At 41.9% G+C, this 18,122-nt stretch overlaps 2 protein-coding genes across 2 annotated transcripts; one reads left to right on the top strand and one right to left on the bottom strand.

Moving 5' to 3' along the window:
* Window positions 1–314: 314 nt before the first annotated feature.
* On the bottom strand, window positions 315–5,723 carry LOC117996129 (dynein axonemal light chain 4). Its single transcript, XM_034984130.2, has 2 exons — window positions 5,528–5,723; window positions 315–2,948 (listed from the first exon to the last, which is right to left on the bottom strand). Exons 1-2 carry the CDS (start codon window positions 5,594–5,596, stop codon window positions 2,700–2,702), a joined length of 318 nt encoding a protein of 105 aa, XP_034840021.1. The 5' UTR covers window positions 5,597–5,723; the 3' UTR covers window positions 315–2,699.
* A 1,304-nt stretch (window positions 5,724–7,027) lies between these two features.
* Window positions 7,028–16,972, top strand: LOC117996093 (probable cytosolic Fe-S cluster assembly factor GL21135). Its single transcript, XM_034984092.2, has 8 exons — window positions 7,028–7,216; window positions 8,354–8,568; window positions 9,117–9,262; window positions 9,813–9,971; window positions 10,340–10,588; window positions 11,771–11,984; window positions 13,679–13,836; window positions 15,684–16,972. Exons 1-8 carry the CDS (start codon window positions 7,151–7,153, stop codon window positions 15,923–15,925), a joined length of 1,449 nt encoding a protein of 482 aa, XP_034839983.1. The 5' UTR covers window positions 7,028–7,150; the 3' UTR covers window positions 15,926–16,972.
* The last annotated feature ends 1,150 nt before the right edge of the window (window positions 16,973–18,122 follow it).

The raw sequence follows: 18,122 nt of genomic DNA, 5'->3' as shown, positions 1-18,122 counted from the left end.
TAGTAGGCAAGTACAAATATTCATTAACTACATGATTCCATACATTTGTGTATAAGGCTGTATGTACAGACCGAGGAGCGAAAACAAGCAAGGTAAATTGTGGACACCGAACGTGCCGAACGCTCGCCCGCCTTCACTCAATGCGGCAGACGGCAGAGGAGTTAGTACAAAATCAATTTTTCGGCATCTATTTTAACTACCCATTGCCAGTGATGACATAATAAAGAATCCGAGACATGGTCGCTAAGAAAGCTCAGAGTCGCTCAGCGGACGATGGAGAAAAGCTATGCTTGGGCCTTGGAGTTTCGTGGAGAAATCAGGAATGAGGAGATATAGGCAATAGGCAGTTCTAGTTCGAAAAAACTCCCAAGGTGCTGGAATGGCGACCTCGCACCGGAAGGCGCAGCGTTGGAATACCGCCACTCTGCTTCGCAACTCGGTCTGTACACGGCCTAAAAGTTAAAACTAATAAATAAGTGTAACAAAAGCTTAAGTATAATTAATTAATAAATAGTTAAAACTAAACTCTAGAAGCTAATAAACAGGTAGAATTATGATATGTAACCCGACATCTAGACTTTAAAGTTAGTCGACTTTTAGGCTATGCTATCGCGCTGCCCATAACTAAGTAGTAAGTAGTAGGTATATAACTAATTGAATCTATTCGACCAAATACGTAACTAAACAACCTTTGTTGCGCACTGTAGGTTCGTAGACCTAACTAACCTGTATAGCGTATTGTATGTAGGTATAAGTAGGTACACGAACTCCGAACTTGCAATTCCCGATCAATACAACACCCTTTACAGTCAAGCGTATAATCCTGTGGTGGAATCAATCGCTTCAAAGTATGGTGATCGTAACTTCGCAAGTGATAGTCTTATCAAAATAATACAGTTAATAGAAAAAATCAAAGTCAATTTGCAATTTTTCGTTATTTTTTTCGTGACTGTTGGTATGTATAGATAGAGTTTAAAGTGAAAACAAAGACTTTTAAAAGTATATTTAAAAATATACATGCTCCCGGCTGTACTCACGCGGTTAGTCGACGCAAGCCCGACTAGTTTCGAATCTATATTACAGCCAGTCTATATTACTTTACTCTATGGATTCCCTGTATATTATAATACTCTTTGGATTCAGCTCGCAAACGCGGCGCGGTTGAGACGCGTTAGCGAGTTGTCTCTCCAGTAAATCCCACGTGAGTAGGTAGGTACAATCGGGTGCATTTCATATTTATAACTAGCTGACCCGGCGAACTTCGTACCGCCTAACAGTCGATTCTTTATTTTTTAGGGTTCCGTACCTCAAAAGGAAAAACGGACCCCTTATAGGATCATTTTGTTGTCTGTCTGTCTGTCTGTCCGTCTGTCAGTCAAGAAACCTACAGGGTACTTCCCGTTGACCTAGAATCATGGAATTTGGTAGGTAGGTGGGTCTTATAGCTAGTATTAGGGGAAAAATCTGAAAACCGTGAATTTGTGGTCACATCACACAAAAAAAATTAAATTGTGGACATACTAATAATTAGTATTTTAAATTTTCTTAGTAAGATAACTATATCAAGTGGGGTATCATATGATAGGTCTTCACCTGTGCATTCCTAAACAGATTTTCATTTATTTTTATGCATCATAGTTTTGAATTATCGTGCTAAATGTCGAAAAAATAAGCCTGCAGTATGGAACCCTCATTGCGTGAGCCTAACTCGCACTTGGCCGGTTTTTTTTTTTTAATTTGGTAACTACTTTTATTTTTCTCTCCGTAAGAACCATCCGTACGTATCAACCGTACTTCAAGGAATATTATAAAAAAGAATTAGCGAAATCGATTCAGCATGTTCTCAAGATTTGCGATCAGCAATACATTCAGCGATTCATTTTTAGGGTTCCGTAGTAAACAAGGAAATAGTTTCGCCATGTCTGTCCGTCCATCCTCGGTTAATTTCAGAGACTATTAGTGCTAGAAATCTCTAATTTGGCATGGGTTTAAATATTAATCACACCGACAAAGTGCTGAAATAAAATTTTGATAAATAATTTTTTTTAGCGTAGCTCCCCTACATGTAAATTGGGGATGGATTTTTTTTTCTCGTCTACCCTCCAGTGTGGTGTATCGTTGAATAGGTCTTTTAAAAATACTGTAGGTGTGGGAACATCATTTTCGATTTCTAGATCCGTTTGTAAAATATGATGTTTTAAAGTGCTAATTTTTATTATAGTCAAGTGTCTCCCCCCCCCCCCCCCCCCCTCTATCAGCCAATTGGTAGTATATAGGAACGAAAAATTCACAGCAGTAGTATATATAATCAATTTTAAAGGAAAACTATCATGGCTAAGTAGGGTTCACAGGTTAAGGAGTTATATCTGTTTTTCGAGGATTGTGACTACGGAACCCTACACTGCACGTGGGCCGCCACGCACTTGGCCGGTTTTTATATATACTTAGAGAAGTATTTATAAGTAATTGAAAAATACTCATGATAGTTTTAGATGCTAAAGTAGGTAGGTAGGTATATACAAAAATATTTCATTTTTTATCGCTATTAAGGCTTCGATATTTTCCAAAAATATATCTGGTGCTATTGCTATAGGTACTTCAGCCAAAACACTGTATGGCTTTGCCAACCCTGTTCACAACGCATGACCAATCCGACTAAGCACGAACTCTCAGTCAGTTTCATTTTACACAATACGTCTTCAAGAACACTTCCATATGCAAATCGCTTGGTTACCGCCGAAATACATGTAACAAATCGTCGTACACTCGTACGTGATTTCGAAGCCATAGCTCTCGCCGACGACCACGTGGAACGCGGGGCCGAACTTCTTGTCCATAGACTCTTTGACCATTCGCGCCGCCAGCTCGTTGTTCTGGGAGTACTTCTCGCACGCCGTCACGGACAACTCCATGGCCTCCACTCTCATCTCTTCCGACATGTCCGAATGCTGCAGCAAAAAGAAATTCGTGTAAAATACACACTGTCAGCGTGTCGCGTGTCGCCGTTCTTGTTAGGATTTTTTTCTGATAAGAACTTGGCTTTTGACACGCTGTCGCGTCATCAGTTTTCAAGTGCTAGATGATGCCCGCGACTTCGTCCGCGTGGTTTAGGTTTTTCAAAATCCTGTGGGAGCTTTAGTTAAAATCGGTTGAATGGCTGGACCGTGAAAAGCTAGCAGACAGACAGACACACTTTAGCATTTATAATATTAGTATGGATGGTCTAGTTTCCACGGGCTTTTTACCTAAATCATGATCGTAAAGTAGGTATAACACACCGTAAACACAGATCATTGTCATGAAAAATTTTGCAAATTTGGTGGTATAGTCCTTGCATTTCACGAAGGCGAGTGGGTCATGCTTGTGTGTAAGTCATATCGGTATAAGTAAGGTCCAGTAAATGTGTGCGTTTGCGAGCGCTTGCTCGCGACTGATTGGTCCGACATGCACGCACACTTACGCAATGTCCGAGTATACGACGTAACCACAAGTAAAGTTACTCGCCTTCGTGAATATCAAAAACTAAAGTCTACGGGTAGCCTCATAAACAAATAGCATTTCACTGGTTATGTGAGAAAGATTTGGTAAATCTATTTTTGAACTGGCTGCAACATAAATACGAGTACAAAATTCATTCATCGGTATTCAATCGGCTGAACTTGGTTGATGGATCCAACTGCGAAAATAAACAAGGAGCTCGTGTATGCCACGGTATGACACGGAACCGAGTAGGCAAGGGTAAATCATTAGGGTTCCGTATTCGACAAGTGCCAAAGGGACTCTAATGCTAACCCTCCGCTGTCCATTCGTTTGTTTGTTAGTTTGTCAGTGGGCTGTATCACGTGAACCATTATATTAATTCAAACGTTCCAAACGGTTAAACAAATGACAAACAGACAAAGCTAGCAGACAGACTGACACACTTTCGCAGTTTATAATATTCGTATGGATTTAGATAGTTTATCTTTGGTTATTTGGACTAGGTAAGTACCTACATCAAAAATAAATTATTTCTCAGTGATTATTAAAATATATAGGGATGTTCCAAAATACGTAAAATCCACGTCCTTTGTTAGTTTTAAATGCAATAACTATTTTAAATTATCGACTAAACTAAAAAAGTACGTCATTATGATGTGACGTCACATTCCAGTATTTCATAGAATCTCGCATAACTAAGCGCGCGTTTTGACGTTTGATTAAAAGTTTTTTTCAAAGAATATTAGCCATGTTAAATGACTAATTCCCCTTTCCTCTCCAACTAACCGTTAAGCTTGTGCTAGGAGTAGGTACGACAATAGTGCAACGGGCGGGGTTTGAACCGTCGACCTTTCGGTTTTCAGTCCACTCCTTTACCCGTTGATCTATTGAGGCTTGAAGTTACTGATTTGACTAGTTGTCAAATGCCGTAATAAGATTGTAAAGTTCCAATATAATATTACAATTGGATATGTGAGCGGTGTCTGTCATTGTTTAGACGTTTCGAATGTGCGGTAACGTGATACGTCACGGTGCGATGCGCAAGAGTGCTGCTGGCTGCGAAGCTGATCCGGCTACGTATCGACACTTCTCCCAATCTGCCTATCTTACAGTAACTAGGTATACCTACAGTACGAGACAGGTCGAGATAGCAATCAAGTTGGGGATGTCCCGCACACCCGCTAACCCGACGACGTGCGGGATAACGCAGGTATACGGGGCGTCCCACCACCTCATGCCTCGATTTCTATCTCGATCTGTCGCATACTATACGTAATTCATACTAATTTTTAGGGTTCCCTATCCCCAGAGAAAAAAATGGAACACTTTGTTGTCTGTCTTTAGTCTGTCTGTCAAGAGTCGTCAAGGGAACTAAAATCTATAGGATACTAACCATTGACCTAGAAACATGAAAGGCAGCTCTAGCGATGTCTTATAAGTTATATATACCTAAGTATCACAATTAGGGAAAATCCGAAAACCGTGAATTTATGGTTACGTAATTAACACTTACATTACATAAAAAGTGTTAAGTAGGTATTTTTGTGAGTTTCATGTACGATGTAACTTACGGAACCCTGCGTGTGTGAGTCCAGCTCGCACTTCATAAAGTAGGTAGACGTACCTTTGCACTACGTAAATAAATTTGTTTTCGTCATGATTAACCCATCGCCCGGCCCGTTTCTGAGCACGGGTCTTCTCTCAGAGTGAGAACGGTTTAGATCCACCATGCTGACCCAGTGCAGTTAAGCAGACTTCACACACCTTTGAGAATATTATGGAGAACTCTCAAGCATACAGGTTTCCTCACGATATTTTCCTTTACCGTCAAAGCAAGTGATATTTAGATAAACGCACATAACTCACAAGTGCGTGACCGGAATCGAACCCCGACTTTCCTAATAGAAGCCGGATGTTTTAACCACTAGGCTAGGCTATTCCACTTTTTTAATGATTTTAACCACTTTTTGATTTGTTTTTTAAAATAGCTACCTACTGGTTTCTTATTTTATTTAATCGAAATCGAATTTAAAGTTTTTTATCTCACCCTTATAAGCGGATAAGTGTGTATGACTTTTTCAGCTGCCCCCACAGTAGCCGCTCCTTCCTCAGCCATTCTTTACATCCACTTGCAATCAAAATAAACACAAATTACGTGAAAATATCCAAAATAAAGCCGTCGAAACGTGAACGAGACGTGTGTCGGCCGTCGCGACGTCTCCCTACTGTTTACGCGTCGCCTTGGTTACCTACGGAGACGGGAGGCTGGCAGGCGGCAGCGATTGATTTTTCTCCCATTCAAATTAAAACCTACATGCTGCCAGTCCATATTAGTTCTTTTTTAATAAAAGGTCAAGCGTGGGAGCATGGTGATTGGAAATAGTGGGTGAAAATTATGGAGCAAATTATATCACTCGAATCTTGATCGTTTAACGTTGTGTTGTAACACTCACAAGACAAGATTTTAACGGTCGATATAAACATTTTTCAATTTAGATATATCGTGTAAATAAAAATGCCTAGTTTTCTAATCTCTTCTCTGTAATATAAAAACGAATCACTAAATGTGTTGGTCATCGCAAATCTCGAGAACAGCTGAAACGATTTCGCTAATTCTTTTTTTATAAAAGGTATTCCTTGAAGTACGAGGATGGTTCGTACGGAGAGAAAAATTTAAAAAAAATCCTGAAAAAGAATCGACTGTAAATCCTGGCGTCGACTACAGAAACGCGCCGAATCGAATCTAGTCGCATTTATTCCTAGTGCATCCATCTCTGAAGAGCCGAATCGAATTGTTCATTCATCGCAACTTTTTATCAAAGTAGGTAGGTAGGTCGTTTTTGCATCATGGACAGCTCGGATGAAGAGATGTTTTCATTTCAGAAACGGCGTGTTCCTAAAGGCTGGGTACACGACATTAATATGAAAAGAAATAATTATGGTGAATTTCATTATTTATATCCAGATTTGAAAATGGATCCTGTTAAATTTTTTCAATATTTATTGGATTGGATTGGACTATTCTTCATTATTCTTTATTTAAACAAAAATATTTGAAAACGAACCGACCTATAGAAATAAATAGATACCTTGGCGCGCATTCGTTTCTCCGCGTCGACCATCCATTTCATATATTACAAAGTACTCTGTGGCGTCGACTGAGGTGCGCCGAATCGAATCGAATCGCACCGGCGAAGAAATTCGCCTGTCGAGCAATTCGCGCGGTCGTCGATTCGATTCGGCGCGCCGCGGCGCGTCTCTGATGGACGCAGTTTCTTAGTAAATATATAGGAGACGACTTTCTGCGATTCGATTCGACTCCACTCGGCGCGCCTAGTGGACGCGGGCTTTTACTTCGCCGGGGCAGCTAGTATTATATAACTTTCAGGCTGTGCTTCAAAGCAATTTCTTAAAAAGACTAGAATCACAAGAAAACTGAAAACGAAAAAAAACGACATTTGGGCTGTCCACACTCCACAGTGTCAAGGTGTCATTATGGTCATTACTCTCTGTGATTGACATTTCGAATCGGTGTTTCGAATGTCAAAAACCATCATTGAAAAAAAGTTGAAAAACTTGTGGTTAGTTAGATGACTTAGATGGGTGAAAATATAAATAAAGTTGATTTTCTCAATATTCAGTTTGTTTAATAGCGTATTTATTTAATACCATGGCCTCTCGATTTAGTGGCGCACTTCAGTTGACAGACCTTGACGATTTCATAACTCCATCGCAGGTAATCATAACCTATTTAGGAAGTTTTAACTTGTTTGTTTTTGCCTCGTATCCTTGAATTTAATCATTTTATCATTAAGTAAACACACTGGCATCCGTGAAATGATTCGCTACCATATCATATATATGAACAAAAACAAATTATCTTCAGGTACCTACCTATGTAATTCTTTAAAATGTGTTCTCTTGTAATGTCGTAATTCTTTAAAAACCTTCGTAGACCTGTTAGCCTAATCTAATTTCTAATGGAGATTGAAACAAGTAGTGCTCGCAAAGTAGTGTCAATGCTGGCAGTAAATATTTAAAGGTACCTACCACAGCCATTGACCATAATCTGATCCAATATTTGAAAAGGAAGTAGCCAATAAGAATGAGGTTATGAAGTAGGTTTAATAGTTAGTGATCTGTGTAATGACCCTCTGGCTCGTTACTCATATGGTTATAATGTCTAGTCCCGATTAGCCACACCACAACCATTGTCCAACGCTCTGCGCTCCCCACCACAATGGCACACCATATATACATTCAATAAAAATATAGCCTACTGGTAAGCTGTGATAGCCTAGTGGTTAGGACGTCCACCTTCTAATCGGAGGTTGGGGGTTCAATCCCGGGCATGCACCTCTAACTTTTCATAGTTATGTGCGTTTTAATTAATTAAATATCACTTCCTTTGACAGTGAAGGAAAACATCGTGAGGAAACCTGCATGCCTGAGAGTTCTCCATAATGTTCTCAAAGGTATGTGAAGTCTACCAATCCGCACATGGCCAGTGTGGTAGACTATGGCCTAATCTCTCCTCATTATGAGAGGAGACTTATGCTCTGTAGTGAGCTAATATGGGTTGGTGATGATGAAATACAATCACCATAGTCCTTATACCATATTGAGAAGTATAATGATGTGTAACAACTAGGTACAGTATGCAGCAGAAAATAATGTAATCAGCCTTTAGAATGACATTCAGGCTTTGTAGGGTGTTGTCTCTGTCACTATATGATGTTTTGTCTGTCGCAACGACAGAGCCAATGCTCTACAAAACAGCTACCTCCTTCTAAAGGTTGATGTACATTATTTACTGCTGCATACTATACAATGTAAATTAAAAACTATTTTCCTATTATTATTACTATTACAGGAATGTATAAAACCAGTGAAAATAGAGAAGACAAAAAGTAAGACTGGTGCGAAGATCAAGATTGGTGAGGATGGCTACTTTGACCTCTCCAGTGGCAAAGAGCAGAAGCTGCAAAAGGTGGAGATTACCTTAGCAGACTGTCTGGCTTGCAGCGGCTGTATCACCTCTGCTGAGAGTGTGCTGGTGACTAGACAAAGTCAGGAGGAGTTGTTAAGGTGATAGTTTTATTGTAGTATACAAAAAAAAAGATTCCGACGAATTGAGAACCTGCTCCTTTTTTGAAGTCGGTTAACAAAGTAACATAATCAACATAATATATTCTATATATTTGATTCAATAAGGGCCTGTTTCCAGGTAGGTAGGCAGGTAGGTAGGTTTTAAAGCACAAGTAAAGAAATAAATCCGAAAACCGTGAATCTGTTCACATCACAAAAAGAAATGTATTTTCAAAGTAAGATAACTATACCAAGTGAGGTATCATATTAAATGATTTACCTGCACATTGTAAAACAGATTTTTATTTATTTCTATGCATAATAGTTTTAGATTTATTGTGCAAAATGTCTAAAAAATACCCGAACTTACAGAACTCTCTGTGCGCAAGGCTAATTCGCAATTATTTTATTAGGTTTATGACTGTGCATTCTACAAAAATAGATTAATGGAAGGGAATATCTCTATGTACATTCCATTTTTGTGTAATAAAGAGTTTCAAACAAACAAGCTGTGAAAACAAAAATTAATAATCATCTTGTTGTTATAGAGTGTTTTCTGAGAGGAAGTACACAGACACGAAGGGCGTAACGCGCGACGTCAGCCTGTTCGTGATCTCGCTGTCACCACAACCGACACTCTCCCTTGCAGCACGGTACAAGATACCACCTGAAGCAGCTGTACAAAAATTAGCTGGTAAGTTAAGTTACACTTCTAACGCACAATCCATGCAAACTCTTTTTTTTAATAGAGATAGCGAGCAAACGTGCAGGCGGGTCACCTGATGTTAAGTGATTACCGCCGCCCATTAACATTTGCAACACCAGAGGAACTGCCGATGCGTTGCCGGCCTTTTAGGAATTTGTTGGTCGGCCCTTGAATAACCCCATGTTGTAATCTAATGGGAACACCGTCAAAGGGAGTTGATTCCACAGTTTGCATGTGCTCTTTTACGACTTTCACTGCTCTGCGCGATGCGACGCGACGCGACACGCCTTGCTCCATTCATATAAAGTATTATATCAACTGCACCACATCGCGCCGGCAACTTCATGCAAAAAACTACAAAATTACTGAAATATTGACTTTAAGGCAAACTTTACTCAAAGTCAAACTTCAATTGTGTTTTAAATTAAAAATATTGTTTAGTTTTCACAATAACGAACGTTGATTTGTGTTGTTTTTATTCCGTTTTATATGGTATTCAGGTAAATTTTATCATTACTATGGCTTTTATTGTTCAAAGGTTACTTCAAAAGCCTGGGCGCAGACCTAGTCCTGGACATGACGGTCGCGGAAGACATGTCAGTGTTAGAAGCGCAGCAGGAGTTTCTGCAGAGATACAGAGACCAGCAAAATGATCCCACTGCCAAACATATGCTAATGCTGGCTAGCTCATGTCCAGGTAACTTGCATTATAAAATCTGAGTAAATGGACCTTGATTCAAAAATTTCGTCGACTTCAATTTCGCAAGCTAAAACTTAGGATAACTTTTGCGGTAAAACTTAGGATTTACCTAGTGAATGATGGTAAAAGACCGAGATTAACAATTATCGCAGAACAGTTCGAACTTTTAGTACCACAGAACAGTTCAGACTTTTACTGCTAAAACTTGGGAAAGCTCCATCTCAGGTCTGAGCCAAGCACTAGTCTATAAATTAAAAGAAAATATAAAAACATCTTAAGATTCACTGGACAATCCTGAGATTTTGCGGTAGTAAGTAGCTTTTACAGTGACAAAGCTTATAAAACAAGTGTCCAACTCGTTTTAGGTTGGGTTTGCTACGCGGAAAAAACCCATGGAAACTTCATCCTCCCATACATTTCGAGCACCAAGTCTCCTCAGCAGATAATGGGCTCGCTAGTCAAACAGCACCTGTCCGCGAAACGGGAGCTGATCCCCGGGGAAGTGTACCATGTGACCTTCATGCCGTGCTACGATAAGAAGCTGGAGGCGTCGAGGGAGGACTTCTATAGCGATCTGCTGAGCTGCCATGACGTGGACTGTGTTATAACTGCAAGTAAGTGAATATCCCTTTCACCCCCCTTTAGCGGTGTTCCTATTAGATTTCATTAAGGGGTTATTCAAGGGCCGGATTGATAAATTCCCGAAAGGCCGGCAACGGATCGGCGGTTCTTCATCATGAAAGTGATTTTGGGAAATTCCCACGTAAACAGGAAGCAAAACTGTTAGCTGTATTTATACGTACGTTCATTTGGGTACAAAAAACCGGCCAAGTGCGAGTCAGTCTCGCACACTGAGAGTTCCGTCCTATTCGTTCCCTTCCGTCGTATTTTTTTGGACATTTTGTATGATAAATCAAAAACCATTATGCTCAAAAATAAATAAATATCTGTTTTAGAATGTACAGGTAAAGCCCTTTCATATAATAGCCCACTTGGTATATTAATCTTACTTTGAAAGTTGTAAACACTAATATTAGTTGATGAACACATTTTTTTTGTGATGTAACCACAAACGATTTTTCCCCTTATGTGTGCTATAAGTCCTGACCTACCCGCCAAATTTTATGATTCTAGGTAGTACCCTATAGGTTTCTTGACAGACACGACAGACAGACAGACAGCAAAATGATCCTATTAGGGTTCCTTTTTTCCTTTTGAAGTACGGAACCCTAAAAACGACAGAAGTTTGTTTACATAAATCGAATTTGCATTTGACCAAAATGTATTCAGTTCAGTAATGTATTCAGTTTTAATTAACGGCGATTTTTGCGACTTTTGGAAGCTTTATGTGAAAACTCTAAAGAGTTACTTCTACTAATAACTTTAATGGTTCTATGTGCTTTTTTGATCTTTATCTAAACTAGCTGATGCACGCGACCTCGTCCGCGGGAACTCCCGTGAAAAAATCTCGTGGGAACTCTTTGATTTTCCGGGATAAACTTTACTTAGATTAGTTTTTTTTTTAATTGTAAGCTCCATCTTTTCATGTTTTTTTGTGATGTAACCACAAATTCACGATTTTCGGATTTATTCCTTTACTTGTGCTATAAGACCTACCCACCTGCCTAAAATTTCTTAAGATTCAAGGTCAACGGGAAGTAAAACGGGTCAACAGGTCCCTATAGGTTTTCTTGACACGACAGACGGACAGACAGACAGACAACGAAGTACGAAGTCCTATAAGAGTTCCTTTTTTCCTTTTGAGGTACGGAACCATAAAAATTGTTTGTTTGCAGTTGAATTGGAACAAATGTTGGCGAACAGCAACACATGTTTGTCAGACATCGAAGGTTGCGAAGTGGACTGGCCGTGGGGCGAAAGCTCAGAAGTACGAGGCATAAGGAGCCACGTGGGCTCGGGGTCGGGGGGCTACGCAGACCAGATCTTTTTGTATGCCGCCGAACAACTTTTTGGGGAGACTAATGTACCACTGGTTTATAGAAATTTAAGGTGAGTTATTAATTACTAGCCGATGCCCGCGACTTCGTACGCGTGGATTTAGGTTTTTAAAACTAAAGTGTAAAAATACACTAACAATGAGGCCGATTCTCTTGTACACAATCTCTAAACTAAACTAAATTATCGGGTCTAAATCTAGTGCTATCCTTTAGTTTAGAGTTCGTGTACAACGGAATTAGCCACATTGTGGCTAATTCCGTTGTACACGAACTCTAAACTAAACTAAAATGGCACGTCTAAATCTATTGCTATCCCTTTCATAATGTTGCTTGCGAAAAAGGATGGCATTAGATTTAGACTTGTTAATTTAGTTTAGTTTAGAGATTGTGTACAAGGGAATTGGCCCCATTATGTGCCCTGTTGACACACCTAAAAGCCAATAATTGGGAATTGAATAATACCCTTGGACCCTTGGACCGTATAATAAAATTATGTGATTTTTTTGTATAGTGGTAGTTTATGGGGCTGGAATCAGTACCCTTATTATAAATGCGAAAGTGTTTGTTTGTTTGTTGGTTTATTGGTTTGCCCTTCTATCACGTCGCAACGGTGCAACGGATTGACGTGATTTTTTGTGCAGCGGTGGCGTTGGTAAATAATTTTGTAATAATAATACTTTGTAATAAGAAATAAAGAAAATCATGATTTCTTCAAATTATTCTCTTTAATAATGAATTCTAGCCCCATAAACTACCGCTATAAAAAACATCACCTCATTTTATTACTACAATCCAAGACCCTATTGACAATTACACTAGTGGTAGATTATGAGTAAGGTTACAAAGTAGACAACTTGTTGCGGGTCACACCCCTGATCCACGCCCATTGTTGCGTGTCGTAACGCGGTGGACATTGTACAGTGCGACGCGTGCGCTCATTACACGTACGGTGGCTATTTATAGCGGCGAATGTACTAGAATGTAACTCATTAACCTTTTTATATTGAACTAGCTACCGAGTTACGCCGTAATCGGCTTACTAAGTTAGTACGCATTTTTAACTCGTCTCTACTCCGCGACAAGTTGAGATGACAACTTTATAGAATACTAGCTTACGCTCGCGACTTCGTCCGCGTTGACTACACAAATTTCAAATCCTATTTCACCTCCTTAGGGGTTGAATTTTCAAAAATCCTTTCTTGTCGGATGCCTACGTCATAATAGCTATCTGCATGCCAAATTTCAGCCCGATCCATGTAGTTTGAGCTGTGCGTTGATAGATCAGTCAGTTAGACTTTTAGAGCAGTTATAGGCCCGAATTTAACCTGAGTGGAGGAGTAGATGTGTTCAGTCAATCAATCTGATTTTTAAAAGATCATGTGATAATTTTTTCATGTCATCTATTAAGAATATGTTTGGTCGACTGGACATGTCTCCTCTCCTCTTTGCCTGAGTGGAAACCCGGCCTTAGCCTAATCGTTAAGACGTTAGCTATTCCGATATCGTGAGGAAACCTGCATGCCTAAGAGTTCTGCATAATGTGCTACGCGCAGCTGGACATGGGCAGGCTGGGTTAGTTATTATCCTGGAAAATTAAAGCATTCTAACGGGATTTTTAAAATCCAAAATCCACGCAGTCGTAGCGCAGGCATCGTCTAGTAAGTAGTAATAGTACAAAAATCCTCAAGTGATGAATATTAAGTGAAAATGTAACCTTTAACATTATTTTGGATCGTTTTGTAACAGAAACCCGGACTTCCGTGAAGTGACGCTAGAAAAGGACGGGAAAGAAGTGCTGAAGTTCGCAATCGCGAACGGGTTCCGCAACATACAGAATCTCGTGCAGAAACTCAAGCGCGGAAAGTCGCCCTACCATTACGTGGAGGTCATGGCGTGCCCTTCGGGTGAGTAACGTTAGACAGGGCGGGAAATGCTGAGGTATGCAATCGCGAACGGGTTCCGCAACATACAGAATCTCGTGCAGAAACTCAAGCGCGGCAAGTCGCCCTACCATTACGTGGAGGTCATGGCGTGCCCTTCCGGTGAGTAACGTTAGACAGGGCGGGAAATGCTGAGGTATGCAATCGCGAACGGGTTCCGCAACATACAGAATCTCGTGCAGAAACTCAAGCGCGGCAAGTCGCCCTACCATTACGTGGAGGTCATGGCGTGCCCTTCCGGTGAGTAACGTTAGACAGGGCGGGAAATGCTGAGGTATGCAATCGCGAACGGGTTCCGCAACATACAGAATCTCGTGCAGAAACTCAAGCGCGGCAAGTCGCCCTACCATTACGTGGAGGTCATGGCGTGCCCTTCCGGTGAGTAACGTTAGACAGGGCGGGAAATGCTGAGGTATGCAATCGCGAACGGGTTCCGCAACATACAGAATCTCGTGCAGAAACTCAAGCGCGGCAAGTCGCCCTACCATTACGTGGAGGTCATGGCGTGCCCTTCCGGTGAGTAACGTTAGGACCGGGCGGGAAATGCTGAGGTATGCAATCGCGAACGGGTTCCGCAACATACAGAATCTCGCGCAGAAACTCAAGCGCGGAAAGTCGCCCTACCATTACGTGGAGGTCATGGCGTGCCCTTCCGGTGAGTAACGTTAGACAGGGCGGGAAATGCTGAGGTATGCAATCGCGAACGGGTTCCGCAACATACAGAATCTCGCGCAGAAACTCAAGCGCGGAAAGTCGCCCTACCATTACGTGGAGGTCATGGCGTGCCCTTCCGGTGAGTAACGTTAGGACCGGGCGGGAAATGGTGAGGTATGCAATCGCGAACGGGTTCCGCAACACACAGAATCTCGTACAGAAACTCAAGCGCGGCAAGTCGCCCTATTCCGGTGAGTAACGTTAGACAGGGCGGGAAATGGTGAGGTATGCAATCGCGAACGGGTTCCGCAACACACAGAATCTCGTACAGAAACTCAAGCGCGGCAAGTCGCCCTATTCCGGTGAGTAACGTTAGACAGGGCGGGAAATGGTGAGGTATGCAATCGCGAACGGGTTCCGCAACACACAGAATCTCGTACAGAAACTCAAGCGCGGCAAGTCGCCCTATTCCGGTGAGTAACGTTAGACAGGGCGGGAAATGGTGAGGTATGCAATCGCGAACGGGTTCCGCAACACACAGAATCTCGTACAGAAACTCAAGCGCGGCAAGTCGCCCTATTCCGGTGAGTAACGTTAGACAGGGCGGGAAATGGTGAGGTATGCAATCGCGAACGGGTTCCGCAACACACAGAATCTCGTACAGAAACTCAAGCGCGGCAAGTCGCCCTATTCCGGTGAGTAACGTTAGACAGGGCGGGAAATGCTGAGGTATGCAATCGCGAACGGGTTCCGCAACATACAGAATCTTAAGCAAACATCAGATTTTTGCCGGTCTGTTTATTGCCGGCTCTTCGGTAGAATCTGCTTTCCGAACCGCTGGTAGAGTCACAGACGTAGCTTAAGAAACACTAATTGTCCTACATGAAATAAATCATTTTTCATTTTGATTTTATTGATGCAACACGTGGTAATTTTATCACTTATCTTTATCACTTATTCTATCTCTCAAAAATCTGATTGGTTGACTAACCTGGTCTGCTTCACACTTCTCCGCTCCACTCAACTTCAATAGACAGGCACCCTTAGTTGTATTCAGTCTCACTCCCTCTTATGGGTACTTTTTGCCATTTATGTCCCAAATGCCAATCCCAAACATCCATTAAAGAAGCTTCCCTTTATCTTTTTTACGTCTACAGGTTGTTTAAACGGCGGTGCGCAAGTGCGGCCAATCAACGGCGAGAGTGGCAGAGACCTGGTCTCTCAACTGCAAGCGATGTACACTCAACTGCCCGTGTCGCACCCCTCGCAGAACAAGTTGGTTAAACTGCTCTACAGCGAGTGGCTCGACGGCAGGGAGTCGGACAAGGCCAGGGCGGTGCTGCACACCAGCTACCACGCGCTAGAGAAGAGCGATATAGCGCTCAATATCAAGTGGTGATCGATAGACGAATTTAGACCTTAATACCTTGTGATAGAGTCTATATTTAGCACTTATTATGGCAGAGAGTCGGACAAGGCCAGGGCGGTGCTGCACACCAGCTACCACGCGCTAGAGAAGAGCGATATAGCGCTCAATATCAAGTGGTGATCGATAGACGAATTTAGACCTTAATACCTTGTGATAGAGTCTATATTTAGCACTTATTATGGCAGAGAGTCGAACAAGGCCAGGGCGGTGCTGCACACCAGCTACCACGCGCTAGAGAAGAGCGATATAGCGCTCAATATCAAGTGATCGATAGGCAAATTTAGACCTTAATACCTTGTGATAGAGTCTATATTTAGCACTTATTATGGCAGAGAGTCGGACAAGGCCAGGGCGGTGCTACACACCAGCTACCACGCGCTAGAGAAGAGCGATATAGCGCTCAATATCAAGTGGTGATCGATAGACGAATTTAGACCTTAATACCTTGTGATAGAGTCTATATTTAGCACTTATTATGGCAGAGAGTCGGACAAGGCCAGGGCGGTACTGCACACCAGCTACCACGCGCTAGAGAAGAGCGATATAGCGCTCAATATCAAGTGATCGATAGGCAAATTTAGATCTTAATACCTTGTGATAAAGTTTATATTTAATACATATTAGCCAATGATATAAGTATCCAGAATATGCGGAAAGGTCTTCCGAGCAACACACAAGAAACACACGTTAGAAAAATAGAGATACATTGCTTTATATATTACTAGATGATGCCCGCGACTTCGCTCGCGTGGACTTAAGTTTTTTTTAAATCCCACGGGAACTCTTAGATTTTCCGGGATAGAAAGTAGCCTAAACGGAATAAGCAGAATATACAACTGAAGTAATAATTTTGTATATATATTGTTTCATTTTGTTATCTACTATGTAAGAAATAAAATAATTGTTATAGGTAAGTTTATGTAAATATTGCTTTGTGATGTAAATAATAAGTATTATGTATGTAAGAATGTAAGTAATTAAATATTTATAAATATATTTTACTGACTCACTTCTTAACCATTTCATTTATTACAAAAATAAGAAATACCCAATCTAAAGGCATAACACATAACTGAGTATGTTCCTGCGGTGCGGGACGGGTGTGATGACGTGCGCGAGAGCTCAGTGATCTTCTTTTTTTTAACGCTGGGAAATGCATTTACGCATCCCCCCCTCCTGGGAGCCAGCCAGCCAACAAACTGGAGGGAAGGTATGTGGGACTCGCCGGCCGAGAAGCGACCGGAATACCCACTAAAACCCAGCGGCACTCCTGCGTGTCGCCTGGCGACTGGGTCACGGGAACGCCGAAGCAAACCACCGCGACCCAGCCAGCGACGTCCGCCGAGGCGGACCCTCCACCGGGGACCCCGCTCACGAGGTCCCCCGTCACACGTCTGAGGTGCACCAACTATGTGCACCTCACCTCCCCCGGAGACCCAACGGGCGACAACGCAATCCCGCGCACGTCGCCCGCGTCTCATCCTCCGCCTCGTCCACTGTGCCCTCTGCTAGTCAAAGGGACACGCGGAGAAACCTCCCCCCTGCCAGGTCATTAGCCATGGCTAACAATATCCCCGAAGAGAGATTATTAGCCATGTTACCGGGCTGCACCGGCCCGAGTACTGCTCTTCCCCTCGGATGCCCGATGCATCCAAACGGGACCAGCAGCACCCAGGCACACTGGGAGGCTACCTGGCTGGCACCCCAGAGCTCAGTGATTCGTCAACTGCCACCCTCCCGCACCGCTCCACTACCGCACGAGCCTACTCGTTATGCGTTATATTAATTGGAATTTGAGATGTTTTCTCGTAGAAATTTTTAAATTTCATTCTAGGTGTAATGCACACCTGCAGAGCGAAGTGGTGGCCGAGGCGTACTTCTTAAATCTTTCTCTGGGTCCCAAAGGTCAATCCTACCAAAGGAAATATTTTGTTCACCAAACGCCTCTTGGTACTTTTTCGTCGCTTACCGATGGGACTAACTAATTGATACGAAGTTTAAAAAAGTGTTATCGCTGTAAATCTAGTCTGTAGTGAATATTTACTAGAAAATAATTTTGTACTAACGTACAAACGCTACACATACATAGAGAGCGCTAACGCGCTCAAAACAAACATGTTTTAAATTCAATTCGAAAACACTTTCGTTTGTGATTGGTTGGTAACTG

The sequence above is a fragment of the Maniola hyperantus genome, chromosome 3 (assembly GCF_902806685.2).
Source record: "Maniola hyperantus chromosome 3, iAphHyp1.2, whole genome shotgun sequence".
Taxonomy (NCBI): Eukaryota; Metazoa; Arthropoda; class Insecta; order Lepidoptera; family Nymphalidae; genus Maniola; species Maniola hyperantus.
This window is presented reverse-complemented; position numbering and strand designations above follow the sequence as displayed.

Bases quoted from the DNA above. Each gene is read 5' to 3' on its own strand.
- LOC117996093 (XM_034984092.2), top strand. From the start codon at position 7,151: ATGGCCTCTCGATTTAGTGGCGCACTTCAGTTGACAGACCTTGACGAT. The intron at 10,589-11,770 runs GTAAGTGAATAT...GTTTGTTTGCAG, and splicing joins GGACTGTGTTATAACTGCAA to TTGAATTGGAACAAATGTTG. The intron at 11,985-13,678 runs GTGAGTTATTAA...GTTTTGTAACAG, and splicing joins CTGGTTTATAGAAATTTAAG to AAACCCGGACTTCCGTGAAG.
- LOC117996129 (XM_034984130.2), bottom strand. From the start codon at position 5,596: ATGGCTGAGGAAGGAGCGGCTACTGTGGGGGCAGCTGAAAAAGTCATA. The intron at 2,949-5,527 runs GTGAGATAAAAA...TTTTTGCTGCAG, and splicing joins ACACTTATCCGCTTATAAGG to CATTCGGACATGTCGGAAGA.